This window comes from Euleptes europaea, chromosome 4, assembly GCF_029931775.1.
Source record: "Euleptes europaea isolate rEulEur1 chromosome 4, rEulEur1.hap1, whole genome shotgun sequence".
In the NCBI taxonomy this organism is placed as follows: Eukaryota; Metazoa; Chordata; class Lepidosauria; order Squamata; family Sphaerodactylidae; genus Euleptes; species Euleptes europaea.
Genome location: NC_079315.1, coordinates 1,078,472 through 1,096,042, shown reverse-complemented (window position 1 = coordinate 1,096,042; position 17,571 = coordinate 1,078,472). Strand labels below are relative to the sequence as shown.

Genomic DNA, 17,571 nt, shown 5'->3' with positions numbered 1-17,571 from the left:
AATCATAGAGTTGGAAGGGACCACCAGGGTCATCTAGTCCAACCCCCTGCACAATGCAGGAAATTCACAACTACCTCCCGCACACACACTCCCAGTGACTCTATGGATAAGACCAAGGCCCATCAAGTCCAGCAGTCTGTCCACACAGCGGCCAACCAGGTGCCTCCAAGAAGCCCACAAGCAAGAGGACTGCAGCTGCATTGTCCTGCCTGTGTTCCACGGCACCTAATACAATAGCCATGCTCCTCTGATACTAGAGAGAGTAGGTATCATCATGACTAGTGTCCATTTTTACTAGTAGCAACAAATACCCCTCTCCTCCATGAACACGTCCACTCCCCTCTTCAAGCCTTCCAAGTTGGCAGCCATCACCCCATCCTGGGGCAGGGAGTTCCGCAATTTAACTATGCGTTGTGTGAAGAAATACTTCCTTTTATCAGTTTTGAATCAGTGCCGGCTTGTGCAGTTTCTGGGAAGTCTGGCATGAGGGGCGCTTCCAGATCCCACAGATGAGCACAGAAATGGTTCCTCCTATCCCCTGATAGGAAGAAAGTAGATTCCTTTGAAATGTGGTGTTGGAGGAGAGTGTTACGGATACCGTGGACGGCCAAAAAACAACAACAACAACAAATCAGTGGGTTATAGAGCAAATCAAGCCTGAAGTGACCCTAGAAGCTAAAATGACTAAACTGAGGCTATCTTATTTTGGTCACATCATGAGACGACAAGAGTCACTGGAAAAGACAGTCATGCTAGGAAAAGTTGAGGGCAGCAGGAAGAGGAAGACCCAACAAGAGGTGGATGGACTCCATAAAGGAAGCCACAGCCCTCCATTTGCAAGACCTGAGCAAGGCTGTTAAGGATAGGACGTTTTGGAGGACATTAAATCACAGAGTTGACATAAGTTGGAAGCGACTTGATGGAACGTAACACACACAAAGTAAATGTAACGGGACAGCATAAAAGGAAGGGATTTTTTTTCCTTATGCTGTTTAAAACCTTCATTACCTTTTTACAGTATTTTCAGAAATTGTTCAGATCATGGACAATTGTATGTTATGCACGGGCCAATTTTATTCGCCCTGTGTCTGATTTGATGCAAAATAAGGGTTTCCATATGAAGAATGCCGTTACGAAAAGCAAAAGGAAAATATTAGACTGCAAAACAACATTTTGAATCTTCTAAGTTTGTTTTACTGCTTATGTAGGGCAAAGAGTTTACACAAATAATTCGGCTGCGGAGTTAAAGCGTAATGAGTTAAACGTGTGCTCTGTCACATGTAATCATGTACACTTGTCCTGGATTGACCAAATATTTATGATGTACTCTACTACTCTGTAATCAGGCAAGGGAGAATGAGGAGGAGGAAACGTTCTGCTTCAATCTGCTTTTCGAAAAATGACAAGGCTTCTGCTGAGATTTTTGTTGGCAATCTTCTAACATGTGTCTTTCCCCTAATATTATTTGCCGGGAGCATTTTATACATGGTCTGGGACCAACTAAGAAATACTGTTCCACCGAAGGAAAAGTTTCCCCTTCTGCACTCTTCCGATGCCATCCCAGTAGTTCTGAGATGCTTACAAACTTTACACATTAGCAGCTTCTGAGGCCAAAGAGAATGGCGGAAAGAATGCCGCTCCTGTTGGAAGTGCTCAATCATGGTCAGCATGACTCCTATGGCAGCCTGCATGCTCAAGACACTTTCTCACATGCAGAACTACTTTGAGACGTTACTGTGGAGTCAGGAAAAGGAAATCAAGGAGTTCACCTAGATAGCAGAGGCTGGGGGAATATGCTTCTCACCCAAGGAGAATCTCCTTCCCAAGAAAGAAGGAAAGGGTTAACTGTGGTGGCAGAACATGCCGTCAAGTCACAGCCAAATTATGGCGATCCCTTATTGGGTTTTCAAGGCAACAGACGTTCAGAGGTGGTTTGCAATTGCCTGCCTCTTCACAGAAACTTTGGACTTTCTTGGTGGTCTCCCATCCAAGTACTAACCAGGGCTGACACATGAACACACATGAAGCTGCCTTTGACTGAATCAGACCCTCAGTCCATCGAAGTCAGTATTGTCCACTAAGACCAGCAGTGGCTCTCCAGGGTCTCAGGCAGGGGTCTTTCACATCATCTACCTACCTAGTCCCTTTAACTGGAGATGCTGGGAATTGAACCTGGGACCTCCTGCATGCCAAGCAGAAGCTCTACCACTGAGCCACAGCCCCTCCCCTACTAACCTGACCCTGCTTACTTCTGAGATCTGATAAGATCAGGCTAGCTGGGGCCATCCAGGTGAGGGCAAAGGGTTAACTGGCAGGAGTCATACGTGGGTCGGACTGGGCCAGAATCCCAGCTGTCCCTATCTGTCCCGAGGGCAAAATGTTCTCCATCCCACTTACCGGCAGAGGGGACCCTGTTCTTTACTACTTGTGGGCACCAAGCCCCCCCCCCCCGTTTTTAAGCCAAAAGATGCCAGAGTGAGGTCAATGCCTGCCTCATGTTTTGGCTTCCAATATCATAATGTGGACAATCATACTGACAGAGCTCGATTCACAAGGACAGCTTATTCCTCTCCTCCTCGCTAGAAAGAGTGATGACCTGACCTCCATGCCCTATTATCTCCAGGATTAGAGGAGCATGCCTGTTATATCAGGTGCCGTGGAGCACAGGCAGGATGCCGCTGCTGCAGTCGTATTGCTTGTGGGCTTCCTGGAGGCACCTGGTTGGCCGCTGTGTGAACAGACTGCTGGACTTGATGGGCCTGGGTCTGATCCAGCAGGGCTTTTCTTATATTCTTATGTTCTGTTCTTATGACTGAGGAAGTGAGGAGAGGGGTTCTGCAGCCTGGGCCATTCAGGGTTTTCACCCTCCCTAGAAGAACACCATGGCAAAGGGAAAGGCAGACTTCTGCAGTCCTCAGACAACCCAGGGAGGAGTAGGTTTTTCTACCTAACCTCCTTTGCCATTAGGAGATCCCTAGATTGGCATGTGCCCAGGCTAGCCCAATCTCGTCAGCTCTCTGAAGCTAAACGGGGTTGGCCCTGGTTAGTATTTGGACGGGAGGTCACCAAGGAGTCCAGGGTCACCACATGGAGGCAGGAAACAGCAAACCACCTGTTTGTCTGCCCTCACCTGGATGGCCCAAGCTAGCCCGATCTCATCAGATCTCGAAAGCTAAGTCGGGTTTGTCCCTGGTTGGTACTTGGATGGGAGACCACCAAGAAAGTCCAGGATCACCACACAGAGGCACAAAACAGCAAACCACCTCTGTCTGTCTGCCCTGACCTGGATGGCCCAGGCTAACTTGATTTTGTGAGATCTCGGAAGCTAAGCACGGTGGGCCCAGGTGGGTACTTGGATGGGAGACCACCAAGGAAGTCCAGGGTTGCTATGCAGAGGCAGGCAATGGCAAAACCACCTCTGAATGTCTCTGAAATTGACGATTACACCCTTTGACTTCCACGACTTGTTTCCTTGCTTTCCACAGGTCCACCCCCCCACCCCCCAAAAAACAACCAACCCAAACTCCAAACCTGCAGAGAGAAGCCAAAATGAATTGAGCACAAATTAACCCTGAGGGATCAAGGGAGGATTTCGTTTGGTCATCAACTACGGTTGCCCTCCCAAACGTTTCAGAATTACTGGGCTGCTGTTGTCATTATTATCATCATTATTACCACATAAACCTTGAAGGCCTCATTGACTGAGAGGAAATAAATAAATGAATTAATGGTGCTTACAGGTTGGACTTTGGTACAAACACTCTGTTCATATTTATCCTTGCAGTGAGCGATCACTTGATGGGGAGGGGGGGAAGGCAAAAAGAAAAGGTGAAGAAGAGAAACGATTGGGCCGGTTTATCTTAGCACGTGGATTGGAAAGTGATAGTTTTCCTTTTTTTACTGCAAGGGTTGTCTACGTTGATAAACATGCGGTTTATCCAAAAGAATTTTATTTTAAAAGCTTGCACTTCGAACAGCATTTAATAGCAGTGGATGTGCCAAATGAAAACAAAAACATAATTTTGAAGGATCCTGGATCACGGCCCAATGTATAATAGGTCCTCCTTCCCCCCCGAGTTTGGAATATGTTGTTTTACGTTTAAACTATCAGGGTTGATGTATTTCCCTCTGTTTTGAGTTTAGGCTGCGCTCTCTGCTCAGTCTCCTGACAAACCGAATCCCCCGCGAACGTCTTCTAATGAGACGAGACGTTACCTTTATGAACGACCTCATGGAGAAGAGGTTGGCCAGCATGGTCGACAGGCCCGGGGCCAGGCAGCTCTGGGCGATGAAGCCCAGCTTCAGCTCCGCAAGGCATATCGCGTCATCCCCTTCCTTCCAGTTCCAGCTCGGGATATTGAGCAGATGGGCCTGCAAAGAGGAAACGACGGTCAAAGAACGCCCCCTCGAATCAAACGGAAAGGGCAGCGGGGTTTTGCCAACACGGGGCCGGCCCCTGGAGTGAAGTTGCCCGTTCTTCATCAAAACCATTTGTTGCCTCGACTGGAGCTTCTCCAACATGCCGAGTGTTTTACAAATTATCCGTTTATTTATTGCCGTTATGCATAGTCTGCCTTTCTTGCTGAGTTTCAAGGCTAGGGTGGCTAGCTCGAGGTGGGGAAATACCTGGAGATTTTAAGGGTGGAGCCTAAGGAGGAAGGGTTTGGAAAGGGGAGGGACTTCAGTGCCATGGAGTCCATCTTCAAGGCAGATTGCACAATGTAAAATAGTGCAATCGATAGGATGATAAATCTAATAAGCAATGCAATAAGACCAGGAATTGAAGAAATTCGACACTGTCACCTTTACAAAGCATAAGTGTTAAACATGGTAAGTTAAACAACGCAGAGCATGATATTGCACCAGTAGAAACACAGTGCATTTTCCTGGGTCAATTTGTAGCACTATTTCCTTTATAAAAACGCTCTCCTGAACAATGACATTTTACAGAGTACCTCTGAGCACAGCCTAGTGCTCCCTCCCTCTTCTCCAAAAAATACATTTTTGTGCGAGCATGTGTTTTGAACCCATAGTACTGAATGCTGGGAAACAGCAATGAAAATATAGAACAGTTTTTCCTGCCATTCTTTCCCTGCCATTCCTCTCCCCACAACCGACACCCTGTGAGGTAGGTGGGGCTGAAAGAGCTGTGACTAGCCCAAGGTCACCCAGCTGGCTTCATGTGTAGGAGGGGGGAAACCAACCCGGTTCATCAGATTAGCCTCCGCTGCTCATGTGGAGGAGCGGGGAATCAAACCCGGTTCTCCAGATCAGACTCCACCGCTCCAAACCACCGCTCTTAACCACTACACCATACGGGCTCTCGAATGTGAGCCCATCTGTACTTAAGTAGAGAAGAGTGAATTCAAACACCCAATGGCAATAGCATGTCAATAGCAGGTAAATGACATTAGCAGGTGTGATTGGATCAGGTCTGATATGCAGAGGGGTAGTAGGCATGGAGAAATCAGTGCTGGTAATGAGACAGGAATCCTGGGTTTCTATTCAGTCCAGGAGAATTCATAGTCTTGAGCTTCACAGTCTTAAACCCTTAACTGATCAGGGTCTCCCAGACACCCCATGCAGACAACCAGGCCCTCTCAAGGTGAGTTCTCTCATCCTGCCAAGTAGTAAGGAGGATTTTACCACACATGTATAGGTGCGTGGTAATATGCGCAAGAAAGGATTTCACATATTTAGGGTCTAAACACCCTAAGGGTTTTGAAATTAAAGGTGAATTACTGTTAGAGACATGAATTACTGATACATTACTACACACTGGCCATAATTCAAGACATGACACACAGTTCAGTGGTTGGTATCCCTCAGGTTTTCTGTTACCTTGTTGTGATACTGCAGCATCTGGGTGATTATTCTTATTTTCGGATGGTAATTCTTTATGGAAATCACTCTGAAAAGAAAGAAAAGAAAGCAACATTGACCATTCTTGTCCAATACATGTGCTGCAAATATGATTCTATACCTTTATGCTATTTGAAATAATCTCTTTTATACCTCTAGTTTTGTTTTTTCTCCAAATTTAGTCTTGAAAAATGAGCAGTAGATGAAGTCCCCCTACTGATGCGATCACAACCAAATCTGATTGGCTACGTGGCAAAGTGACGTCATCTGGTTCGCCGTGTGGATCTGCAATTGGGCGGAACAACCCACGCGACCACGGCCTGAGAATATTTACTCTCAGGTTGGTTTTGTTGAGCCTCAATGACATCTTGTAACCAGGTCGAATGGCTAGAGAGCATTACAAATCCCTCCTGCTCACAATGCAGTTTCCACAACTGGATGGGATTGTCTACGTGGTCAAGGCATTTGAATCAAAGCTGGGAGAAATTATTTATTTATGATCTGCCTTACTACGCGTGCTCTTGAGGGGTGCAGCAAACATGATACGACGTAACAGCTCCTCAATTTTCAGGAACAGATAGGAGGGAGGCCAACCAGCGCTCTTTCCCAAAGGAAAAAAAGACCTTTTCAAAGGCAAAGGTCTCATTGAAAGAAAAGACCTACTCAGAAGTAGGTACTTGCCTTGAAAACCTTATGGGGTCACCGTAAGTCAGCAGTGACTTGACGGCCCTTTCTATATGATTACAAATATCTCAAGGTGGAAGGAAAGCAAAAACTTATCTTGCTAGCACTGAAGATGGTGGATGGCTTCTATCCATTGGCTGGACAGAAAAAGGACTCTTAAGTGAGTCTGAATTTCTAGGAAAACTAGTGGGCCATTATAAGATATCTTTGAACTGACCCCTATGTGACAATGTAGAACCAACAGTGTTCACAACGTGATCCTTCACAGAAGGGGCGCCAGCAATAAGATTCCATCTTATTTCCTTCCTCCCTTGTGAAGTATCCCTCTCCCATCCAACCCGCAAAGAAAGCATCCATGCAAGAAAATATTTCAGTAGCAATTCCCAGGGTGGAGGAAAATGTATTGCTTGTATTTTCCACAGTCAAGCCTGAACTTGATCAAATTGGTTGCGTAGCTCACTTTGGCAAGGAAGATGTAATTTGTGAAGATCTTTATCCCAATCTAATTCTCCTGTTAATTTTTTTTTCAGGTGAAACATTTAATTAAGCATTCAATTTTATTGAATCGACTTGTTTGTTCTGCAAATACACAAGAGGGTTCTGTTTGCCCCTATTTTTTTTTAATTAAGTATGTGGAATCTATTTAAAAGCTCGCAGATTTGCATCTGAATTCCTCTTTAATCTATTTTATGTAATTTAAAATCAAAGCAAGCGTTCTCCCAGCAGGTTAAATTGTAGGTTTGAAAAATGAATGCTTTGGGGCCCGATTCACAATTCCACCACAGAGGACCGTCAAACGGGACACAGACACTAATGTCACTTCCCAGCACTGGATTCTTTCTAGGCCCCCATCATACCATGTAGAACCACTTGGAACCAAGCCAGATTTCTAAGAATGCAAATCATATTACTTGCCCAACTCAATGAGTCCCCAGGGCCTCTTGACTGTTGTTCCCCCATCTCCCCTTCCCAGAAGTCCTGGTGATTTATTATTCTCTGAGCTAATGATTGTTCAGTGGCCCAATTAACCCAGTTTGGCCCAAGCTCAATAGGACTTAGGAACTAAGCAGGGTGCGGGCACAATCAGTACTTGGATCAGAGACCACCAAGGAAGACTAAGGTTGCTATGTAGAGGAAGGCAATGGCAAAACACCATGTTTCAGTTGTGACTCCACAACACCTTCTTCTTCTAATGATCGTTCAACCTATTGGCAAAATCTCCAAGCCAGGATGAAAAGGAAAACGCTGGTGGCTACGGCTGCCAGGTCTCATGAATTAAGGGGAGTGCATCAGTTGTGGGGAGTATTTGTGGACCACTCCAACAATGAGTGATGGCCAGGTCAAGGCCATAAGTAACCACATCCACATCCACATCCAGACTGGTGGGTATGCTCCCCAACCTGGAGAGGTCAGTTGCTTGACCCAGGAATTAGAGCCTGAAATGCAGCATGCAGAATATACTCTTTGGTGATAAGGCAAGGGTAGAAGGCCCAACACCTAGAGTTTCTACTTTGTGTGTGTGTGTTATATGCCATCAAGTTGCTTCCGACTTATGGTGACCCTTTGAATTAATGACCTACAAAATGTTTTATCATGAACAAACTCATTCAGGTCTTGCAACCTGAAGGCCGTGGCTTCTCTTCTTCGAGTCAATCCATCTCATGTTGGGTCTTCCTTTTTCCCCATTGACTTCAACTTTTTGTAGCATTATTGTCTTTTCCAGTGAGTCTTGTCTTCTAGGCACTGTCAATTATACTAGATCAGTTGGTGGTCAGTATTACATATGTGGAGCGGAGGTCATTTAAATTCAGGCCACAAGGAAGAACTGTCTTACTCATAGCTTCCAGATCCTTGGATCACCAAAAGATAAGATGGAATAAGCTTTTTGTCCACATGACAAGGGACAACGGAGAGAAGACCCAACCATAAGAATTAAGGTAACACTGAACTTTAAACTACTGCAACATCAAGTAATACTACCCTGTCCTATATAAACATAATTTAGGATGTACCTGGAATAGGGAAAGGGGTTATGTATTTCCACCTTTTCTCTGTACCCTTGCTCTGCCAAAATGCTTGAACAGACCATGTGTATTCTTTTTATTCATTTATTAAACATTTTATTGAGGAGAAAACAAACTCCAGTTCCTCCGGGAACTCTCATTCAGATACTTCAACATACTGGAGTAATACTGAAATTTTCCAAAATCAGCAAGTCCTCAAACACCCTCAGCATGACAGGAGAAGGAAGGGAGTGGGCTAGGACAGACAATTGCCTAATCCTCAGCTGGTAGGCGGGAAGACGAGGGCCAGCTGAAGGGGGGGAGTGATCGTCACTTCCAGGGAAAACCAGAGTTTCCAGAGGAGATTGATAGAGCGTCGGTTTCACTTCTGGGCTGTATCGCCCCAGAAAGCTCCTGCCGGCTGCCAAGGGGGAACTGGCAACCCTAGAGTGGGCACACACAGCAACAAGCCGGCTGTGTGCTCGTAACCACAAGTCTCTGTTTCCTTGCAACCTCCGAATGCAGCGATTAAATCTGTGGTAAAATAGGCAGTGAAATGTTCAACATTCACCAATCTTGAATGTGATCCTTACCCAGCGACATTTTTGAGCTTCATAAACTAAAAAGAAAATTTAAAAATACCTCATAATATTGGAGGCGTCTTCCGCATCTGGGTCCGGGCAGTATTTGTTGGCAAGGATTAGGCACGCGTCTGCTGACTCTATCTGAGACACCAAAAGAGACAGCAAACGTAAGGAGCGGTTCAATGTCTAAAAGATAATTCCCCCCCCCCTTGCCACCTTCCCTAGAACTTGCTCATCTCAGTATTTCTCAGCAGGAAAAGGTCTCCCCTGTCTGACGCCATGACTATCTCTTGCTTCATGGCTACATCTTTTAGGTATGCTTGGGGAGAAAGAAAACCCTCCACATCTATCTATACTCTGAAGTTCAATTTCTGCATTTATTCTTGATTACCAATTTTTTTCAACCCCACACAGGAACATTTCAGTCTTTCTACTATTTATTGTAATAATCAACTGTAAAGTTTCTGACAACTCTCTCTGAAGTCAGAACAACAAGCAGAAGTCTCCGGGCTTGCATCCCCACTATGAACCTGTATCCATTTTATACCGGTTTAATTGTGAACTTAGGCAGATCATGAGAGAGAGGGCGGGAAGGGTTGCGTCAGTGCTTGGCTCTCGTGGCCCTTTCTTGCATGCCCAGGGAAATGCCGATCACCACTTTGGGTCAGGAAGCAATTTTCCTCAAGGCCAGGGATCCTGGAAGGTTTTTGTTGCCATCTTCCGGGCATGGAGTAGGGGTCACTGGGTGTGTGTGGGGCGGAGGTAGTTGTGAATTTCCTGCATTGTGTAGGGGGTTGGACTAGATGACCTTGGTGGCCCCTTCCAACTCTATGATTCTATGACCCTTAGGCAGATGATGAGAGGGAGGGCATCGTGGCCATCTTCTGGGCATGGAGTAGGGGTCACTGGGTGTGTGGGGGTAGGTAGTTGTGAATTTCCTGCATTGTGCATGGGGTTGGACTAGATGACCCTGGTGGTCCCTTCCAACTCTCTGCGTCTATTGTTCTATTTCTGTCATGGCTTCCCACAAAGCATTATGGAAACTGTAGTTTGGTGACTCCGCTGAGTTCCCCAGCCTCCCTCACACAGCCACAATTTCCAGGTTTCCTCGAGACACAGAACAGCTATTAAAACCGGTTTAAATTTTAAGCACAGGTTAAAATGTAGACAGCAAAATGTGGGGGAGAAAATGGGAGGGAGCCGTTACCTTTACTCTAGCCAGGTCATGCGGATTGAGAACTGAACCCTGAAAAAATTCCACCTGAGTGAAGTGCCGTTTAAAAAGAGCTTCCAACTCAAGGTTAGGGGAGATACTAAATTGAGAAAGAAAAGACAAAACAAGCGGAATCGTGAACATCATCTTTTTGCTTCTTCTTTAAAAAAATCTTTTTCAAACAAAGTACAAAAGAAAATTTTGTAACGCGGGCAAGCTATTTTCTAGGAGTCACAAGCTGTTTATAGTTTTGTTTTTACTTTTTCTTCCCTTATGCTTTAAGGTTGACAACTGGCCAGGATGTTACTAGCCCTGGGGGGGGAAAAACCCTCTTGGCCAGTCGCCAAACCAGCAAAATTAAATGCCAGGAAAAGAGATACGTGCTCAGCGTTTTCGTTTTATTTCTCCACATTCGGTAAGGTCTTTTTCTTCCTTTTTTTAAAGAAAGATGGTATCCTTCAGAGGCATTTTCTCCAGACATGGATTTCATTAAAAGCCTGATTCCCTCCCCCTTCCTTTGCAAAGATAATTTGGGCACAGGAGACGTGCTTTGCCCATAGGTCCTTCAATGTTGTTTTTGTTTTTTTGGTAAACCCTTCGTTTCACTAGGGGTGTGGCAGTGGGGATATTCCACAGCCCCAAAATTGTTCCTTACAAACAGTGGCAATTCTAACCTTCCACATGTCGTTTTCCACTTTGCAGTTCTTTCCATCTCTCTTTCTCTCTCTGAGATACAGCGTGGTTAAGAGCGGTGGTGTGGAGCGATGGAGCCTGATCTGGAGAACCGGGTTTGATTCCCCCACTTGAGCAGCGGAGGCTAATCTGGTGAACTGGACTTGTTTCCCCACTCCTACACACGAAGCCAGCTGGGTCACCTTGGGCTAGTTGCAGTTCTCTCTGAACTCTCAGTCCCACCTACCTCACAAGGTGTCTGTTGTGGGGAGAGGAAGGGAAGGCGATTGTAAGCCACCTTCCACCCATTACTCCACCACTGGCCCTTCCAAAAAGGGGCTTGTAAATGTGTTTGTATGTGTATATATATATATATTATATGAAGACAATGAGAGCCAGTGTGGTGTAGTGGTTAAGAGCTGTGGAGCGGCGGACTCTGATCTGGAGAACCAGGTTTGGTTCCCCACTCCTCCACATGAGCGGCGGCGGCTAATCTGGTGAACTGGATTTGTTTCCCCGTTCCTACACATGAAGCCAGCTGGGTGACCTTGAGCTAGTCACAGCTCTCTTAGAGCTCTCTCAGCCCCACCCACCTCACAGGGTGTCTGTTGTGGAGAGGGGAAGGGAAGGTGATTGTAAGCCGGTTTGAGTCTCCCTTAAGTGGTAGAGAAAGTCGGCATATTAAAACCAACTCTTCTTTTTCTCTTTCTCTCTCCCTTTCAGTTCCATGCATTTTTATCCTGCCATATCATTTGCAGATCAGGGTGCTGATCTGTCATATTTGGAAATCGCCCCCAGCTCTCCACATGGGCACACGCTGTTCCTTAACCGGGACAAGTCAAAACAGCCTTGCAAACAGCTAATTTTTTTTTTTAAACTGCCTGCTCTGTAACACCTGCCAGTTCCGTTGTGGAATTTTTATTTTAAGGACGTGGCTGTGATGAACACCAACGGTTTAAGCCTTCATGACTATTGGCAAGGACATTCATAGGCAATTAATGTTTGTCTGGAGAAGTGGAGCTTCAACTAAATCCCGAGAGTTGCCAGCCTCCAGGTGGGGGCTGTAGATCTCCCAAGATTGCACCTGATCTCCGACAACAGAGATCAGTTCCCCTGGAGAAAGTGGCCACTCTGGAAGGTAGATTCTATGGCATTTTTCTTCCTACCTCTCAGTGTCACCGTTTATTGTAAGAGCGGGCAGGGGGAAAGATTGTGATTCTACCGGTGAGTTTAATCTGAACTTCAACATCAGTGCTTTGCAGGTCATGACAGCCGTCAATAACACCATGAACACATGAAGCTGCCTTCTACTGAATCAGACCCTTGGTCCATCAAAGTCAGTATTGTCTACTCAGACCAGCAGCGGCTCTCCAGGGTCTCAGCGTGGTGTCATGGTTAAGAGAGATGGTTTGGAGCGGTGGACTCTGATCTGGAGAACCGGGTTTGATTCCCCCATTCCCCCACATGAGTGGCGGAGGCTAATCTGGCAAAATGGGTTTGTTTCCCCACTCCTCCACAAGAAGCCAACTGGGGGACCTTGGGCCAGGTGCAGTTCTAGACCTCAGTTGGCTGCTGGCTGGATAAACAGCGCTGGGTGGGAAGGGCCCCCAAAGTGCGTGATCGCCCACCCCTTGTGGGGGTCTGGGAACCCTAGTACGCCACCCTTCCTCCAAGCAGATAAGGACAGCATACTCCTATGATAAAATGTGATATTTTGATCTCAGCAGCTACTTACTTATGCAGAAAGACGATCTCTACGTTGACATCATCCCTGTCCTTGTGTAGGAAGTCCTTCAGGAAGTTGGAGACACTTTCCAATGTGATGTGGCCACAGACAACTATGTGCCTGGGACAGAAGAAAGGGGAGGGTTAAAATCGCTGAGAAAACAGTGAGGAATGCAACACAAACAAGAGCGCCATAATGGGAGAAGAAGGGATTTGTTGTGAGCGACTGAAATGGGAAGGAAAGAACCCGACCGAGGTGAGGGGTCTCCAGTCCATTCCTGGGGAAGAAAGAAAGGAAAATACAAATGCCATGAAATATTGTGCAGACCAAAGTACTCCCGGGATTCCTTGTCAGCTGCAGAAAACAGCTATTGAAAACTGATACCCAACAAATGGTGCATTTAATAATGAGACAGCAGAACCTGCTTTATCTGCAGGCAGAATATCTGGGGGCCAAAGTGGGGAAGGTAGTGACAGTGACTGAGAGGTGGCACAGAGTCCAGGGTTGCTGGCTCTGGGTTGGGAAATTCCTGGCAATTTGGGGGTGGTGGAGCCTGGGGAGGGCGGAGTTTGGGGAGGGCAGGGACCTCAGCAGGGTATAATAACCTTAAGATGGTGAGGGGTCTGGAGACCAAGTCCTATGAGGAAAGGTTGAAGGAGCTGGGTATGTTTAGCCTGGAGAGGAGAAGACTGAGAGGGGATATGATAATCGTCTTCAAGTACTTGAATGGGCTGTCATATAGAGGAGGGTGCCGAGTTGTTTTCTGTTGCCCCAGAAGGTCAGACCAGAACCAATGGGTTGAAATTAAATCAAAAGAGTTTCTGTCTAGACATCAGGAAGAATTTTCTAAAAGTCAGAGCGGTTCCTCAGTGGAACAGGCTTCCTCGGGAGGTGGTGAGCTCTCCTTCCCTGGAGGTTTCTAAGCAGAGGCTAGATGGCCATCTGTCAGCAATGCTGATTCTGTGACCTTAGGCAGATGATGAGAGAGAGGGCGTCTCGGCCATCTTCTGGGCATGGAATAGGGGTCACTGGTGGTGTGGGGGGGGAGGTAGTTGTGAATTTCCTGCATTGTGCAGGGGGTTGGACTAGATGACCCTGGTGGTCCCTTCCAACTCTATGATTCTATGATTCTATGAACCTAGAGTCCGCGCTTCAAAGCAGCCATTTTCTCCAGGGAGACTGACCTTGGCCGTCTGGAGATCCATTGTAATAGTGGGAGATCTCCAGGCGCCACCTGGAGGTCGGCAATCCTAGGCTACCCCCTCCAAACTTGCAGAAAAGGCTACCTGCTGACCTTGCCTCATGACAGAGCTGGCCGACCCTTCCCAGGAATCGGCCCCAGCCCTTCCCCGGGGACCCTGCCCCAAATAATGATGCACTTTTAGCTAATGTCATCGTATTAAGAAACATCACCCATGATAGCGCTTGCTAGGGCCAAAAAAGCACTCCACATTCATTGGCTCGGTTCAGACAGGAACATGAAACCATCGTTCGCTTTAACAACAGTCGGTGCATCCAGCCAAGCTTCAGCTCACAGATGATCGCTCCGATCTGAGTTTGCCATGACGAATACTCGTCTCACCACATTTGCTTCGGCCAGGCATTTCTGTTGCCGGAGCGCGTCCAAAGGTGGTGTGCCCCACATCTCTTTGGCGCGCAAAGCCACAGCGGAGACTGACCGTGGTCAATAAGCCAACTTCAGACCCTACTTTGAGACTATGGTTGGACTGACTCTAACGAGCCGTCGTGAGAAGAGCAGCCCCTGTTCTGACAATCGCCCTAACCACAATCAATGTAATTAAAACCATGGCTTCTTCTTAAGTCTGAGCTGAGCCCGTGTCTTGGGGGGTCCTTATAAGCTAGGCCTGGATTGTTATATCCCCTACCCCCACCAAACTGAGGAGAGAAGGGTGGAGCATTGCTGCTTGTCTAAGGCGACTCGGGGACTTTATGGCAGCATTTGATCTGGAAACATTCCAGCTCGGAGACTCTTCCTTTTATCCATTCTGCCGCACGGAGGCAGGATTCGGTTATCCCATTCCTTTGACAGTTGTACCTCCTCTCCTCTGCATTCAGATTTACTGTTTTTACATGATTGGTTGTAATTCAATAATTTATTAAGTAACGAGACTGCAAATCGCCTTGGAAAAAAAATTCTCTTTCGTATGTAAATAGCTAGACTCATTTGTTTCGCATAAAGCTGGACTCGTTTGTTTCGCTGGAACCTAGTGTGGCACGTTGCATAATACAAGAAAAAGACGTGGCTCGGAAACGTGACAGAAGATCCAGTGTTTAATTTACAGCCCACCCCTGAACATAATCCAGAAGAGCATCCCAGTGGTAACAAGGGGATTCATTTCCCAACCCACATTCACTAGGATGGCAGCCGATACACTGCTAAAAATGAGTGACGAAAGGGTTAGATTTCTCACCAGGGACATGCTGGTGAGATAATTTCACATGCCTTATAACTTAATCTTTCTAATCACATTACTTTTGAAGTAAGTCCCTTTGTATTATAACTTTCTTTCTAGTAAGTGTGCTTCAGGCCACTGGGGGGGGAGGTAGCACCCCCCCTTCCAGCTAATATCAGTGGAATTTATTTCCAAGTACAACTACTAGCCATGGAGACTAAAGGGAACCTCTATATTCAGAGAGAGTAAACATTTAGATACCAGTGCCAGGAGGCAACCTGAGGAGAAGCCTTGTCCTCTATGCCCTGTGGTTGGACCTCCAGAGGAACTAGGTTGGCCACTGTGTGAGACGGGATGCTGGACTAGATGGACCCTCACTGGCCTGATCCAGCAGAGCTCTCCTTAAGTCCTTATGAAGGCCTCGGCCTCTGTGCCCTGTTGTTTGCCCTCCAGAGGAACTGGTTGGCCACTATGTGAGACGGGATGCTGAACTAGATGGACCACTGTGTGAGACGGGATGCTGGACTAGATGGACCACTGTGTGAGACGGGATGCTGGACTAGATGGACCACTGTGTGAGACGGGATGCTGGACTAGATGGACCACTGTATGAGACGGGATGCTGGACTAGATGGACCACTGAGTGAGACGGGATGCTGGACTAGATGGACCACTGGTCTGATCCAGCAGAGCTCTTCTTATGTTCAATAAGGTTATCAAATCGTGACACGCATACTAGAGAAGTTACCACTTGGTCAAGTCTCATGGCATCAGAAAGATGTGCGGCTGCTGTTCATTTGATCAGGACGATCACCCCGAGCCGTTCAGTATTCCGAGCTCTTGGAGCGGCAACCCAGCCTACTCCTCAGGTCAGCCAATACGGGCATTCTTGTTGGCTAGCAACTCAACTATCAGCAGGTGGCAGGTAATAAGCAAAGCGCTTCAAAGGTAACGTTTAGGCTGTCCAGGTCTCTCCTACTTCATAATTGTTCTGAGCACATTCCAATAACCATGGGAGGGGGGTGGGGAAGTCATTGGCTGGAGTCAGTATGTGTGTGTGTGAGAGGGGGGGGCAGAGAGAGAAAGAGAGGCAGGCAATCGCCAGCCATGTAATTTACCATTCGCGCCTGCCCTTGTTTCATCATTCCATGCTTGAGTAGGAATGGGAGGCCTAATTGTGGGGGTCTTGTTGGTGGAAGGATAATGATGCAGAGCAAGGGCTAAATCAATAATAAGCAGAAAGGCATTATTAAAATCACCACCCAATGCGGGTGTTCTTCAAGTGGTGTCATTAGTGACTGTGAAAGTGCAGCATTACCGCAATACAGCACTGGTTGATTCAATGGGCCAGAAAGTTCTTGGTGTGTGTGTGTGTGATTGTGTGTATATAGATATATACAGACACACACACACACAACAATGGGCCAGAGAGAGCTTGTTGTGTGTTTACATATATATATATATACACACACACACACAAGCTCTTTCTGGCCCATTGAATCAAGCAATGTTGTATGAGGTGTGCTGTATTGTGGTAATGCTGCACTTTCACAGTGTGTGTGTGTATGTATATATGTGTGTGTGTGTGTATATATATATATATAATTACACACACACACACACATGTATTACAGTCATTTTTTAAAATCTCCAGATATTTAATTTATATTTTATTGTCAACTTTAAGATAACGTGTACAGTATGGCCCCAACCTCTTATGCAAAGAGCCAGCATGGTGTAGTGCAGGGGTGGGGAATGTCAGGCCCCGGGGCTGTTTAAGGCCCACAAAATAATTTGGTCTGGCCCTTCGTGGGTCCTGGCAGATCTCTAGCTCGGAAGGATCTAAGACTGGCGATCCGCCCCCTCCCGTGGACAGGAAAAGCCTTTATTCAAGGCGGATGTGAGTTTGTTTTGTCGCAAAAAAACCCCACCCTTTTTCCCCCTTGCAGAAGAGGCATTAGCTATGGAGCTGCTAGGACCGCCCAAGAGACTGTGTTAACCCTTTCCCACCTGGGCCTTGGAGAAACATATTCCCTCGGTACTACAAGAGGGCTAGGGGTGGAAGTGGCGACAATGGAGGGGTTAAAGGGGGCAGGGCGTGGAATGTGCGCGGGGGGGGGGGGAGTTCTTAGCCAGTGTGTCCTCATTTCATCCCTGCAGGCGGAGGTAGTAGGAGCCGGCTGTAGAATCCGGCCCCGACCATGCAGAGCAGGAGCAACTCCGGCGTGCGGCTGGATGGCTACACCCGGCTGGTGCAACAGACCATCCTGTGCCACCAGGTGGGTGAGTGGGGGGGTCATCTGGGGCAGCTGCCTGCTTGGGGCTTGGATGGCTAATTTTTAAGTTGATAATTTTGTATGGCCTGTGAATGATGTTATAAATATCCAAATGGCCCTTGGCGGAAAAAAGGTTC

General features: G+C 46.9%; 1 protein-coding gene across 5 annotated transcripts in view; it reads right to left on the bottom strand.

The window, feature by feature from the left end:
* Positions 1 to 17,571, bottom strand: part of KCNMA1 (potassium calcium-activated channel subfamily M alpha 1) — a 372,162-nt gene that overhangs the window by 150,346 nt on the left and 204,245 nt on the right. For all 5 annotated transcript variants that reach the window (XM_056848906.1, XM_056848907.1, XM_056848910.1 and 2 more), the window contains exons 9-13: positions 12,754 to 12,864; positions 10,341 to 10,446; positions 9,192 to 9,274; positions 5,842 to 5,911; positions 4,216 to 4,371 (exon numbers count right to left, since the gene is read on the bottom strand). In XM_056848906.1, the coding sequence (XP_056704884.1) occupies positions 4,216 to 4,371; positions 5,842 to 5,911; positions 9,192 to 9,274; positions 10,341 to 10,446; positions 12,754 to 12,864 (526 nt within the window). The remainder of the gene's footprint in view (positions 1 to 4,215; positions 4,372 to 5,841; positions 5,912 to 9,191; positions 9,275 to 10,340; positions 10,447 to 12,753; positions 12,865 to 17,571) is intronic.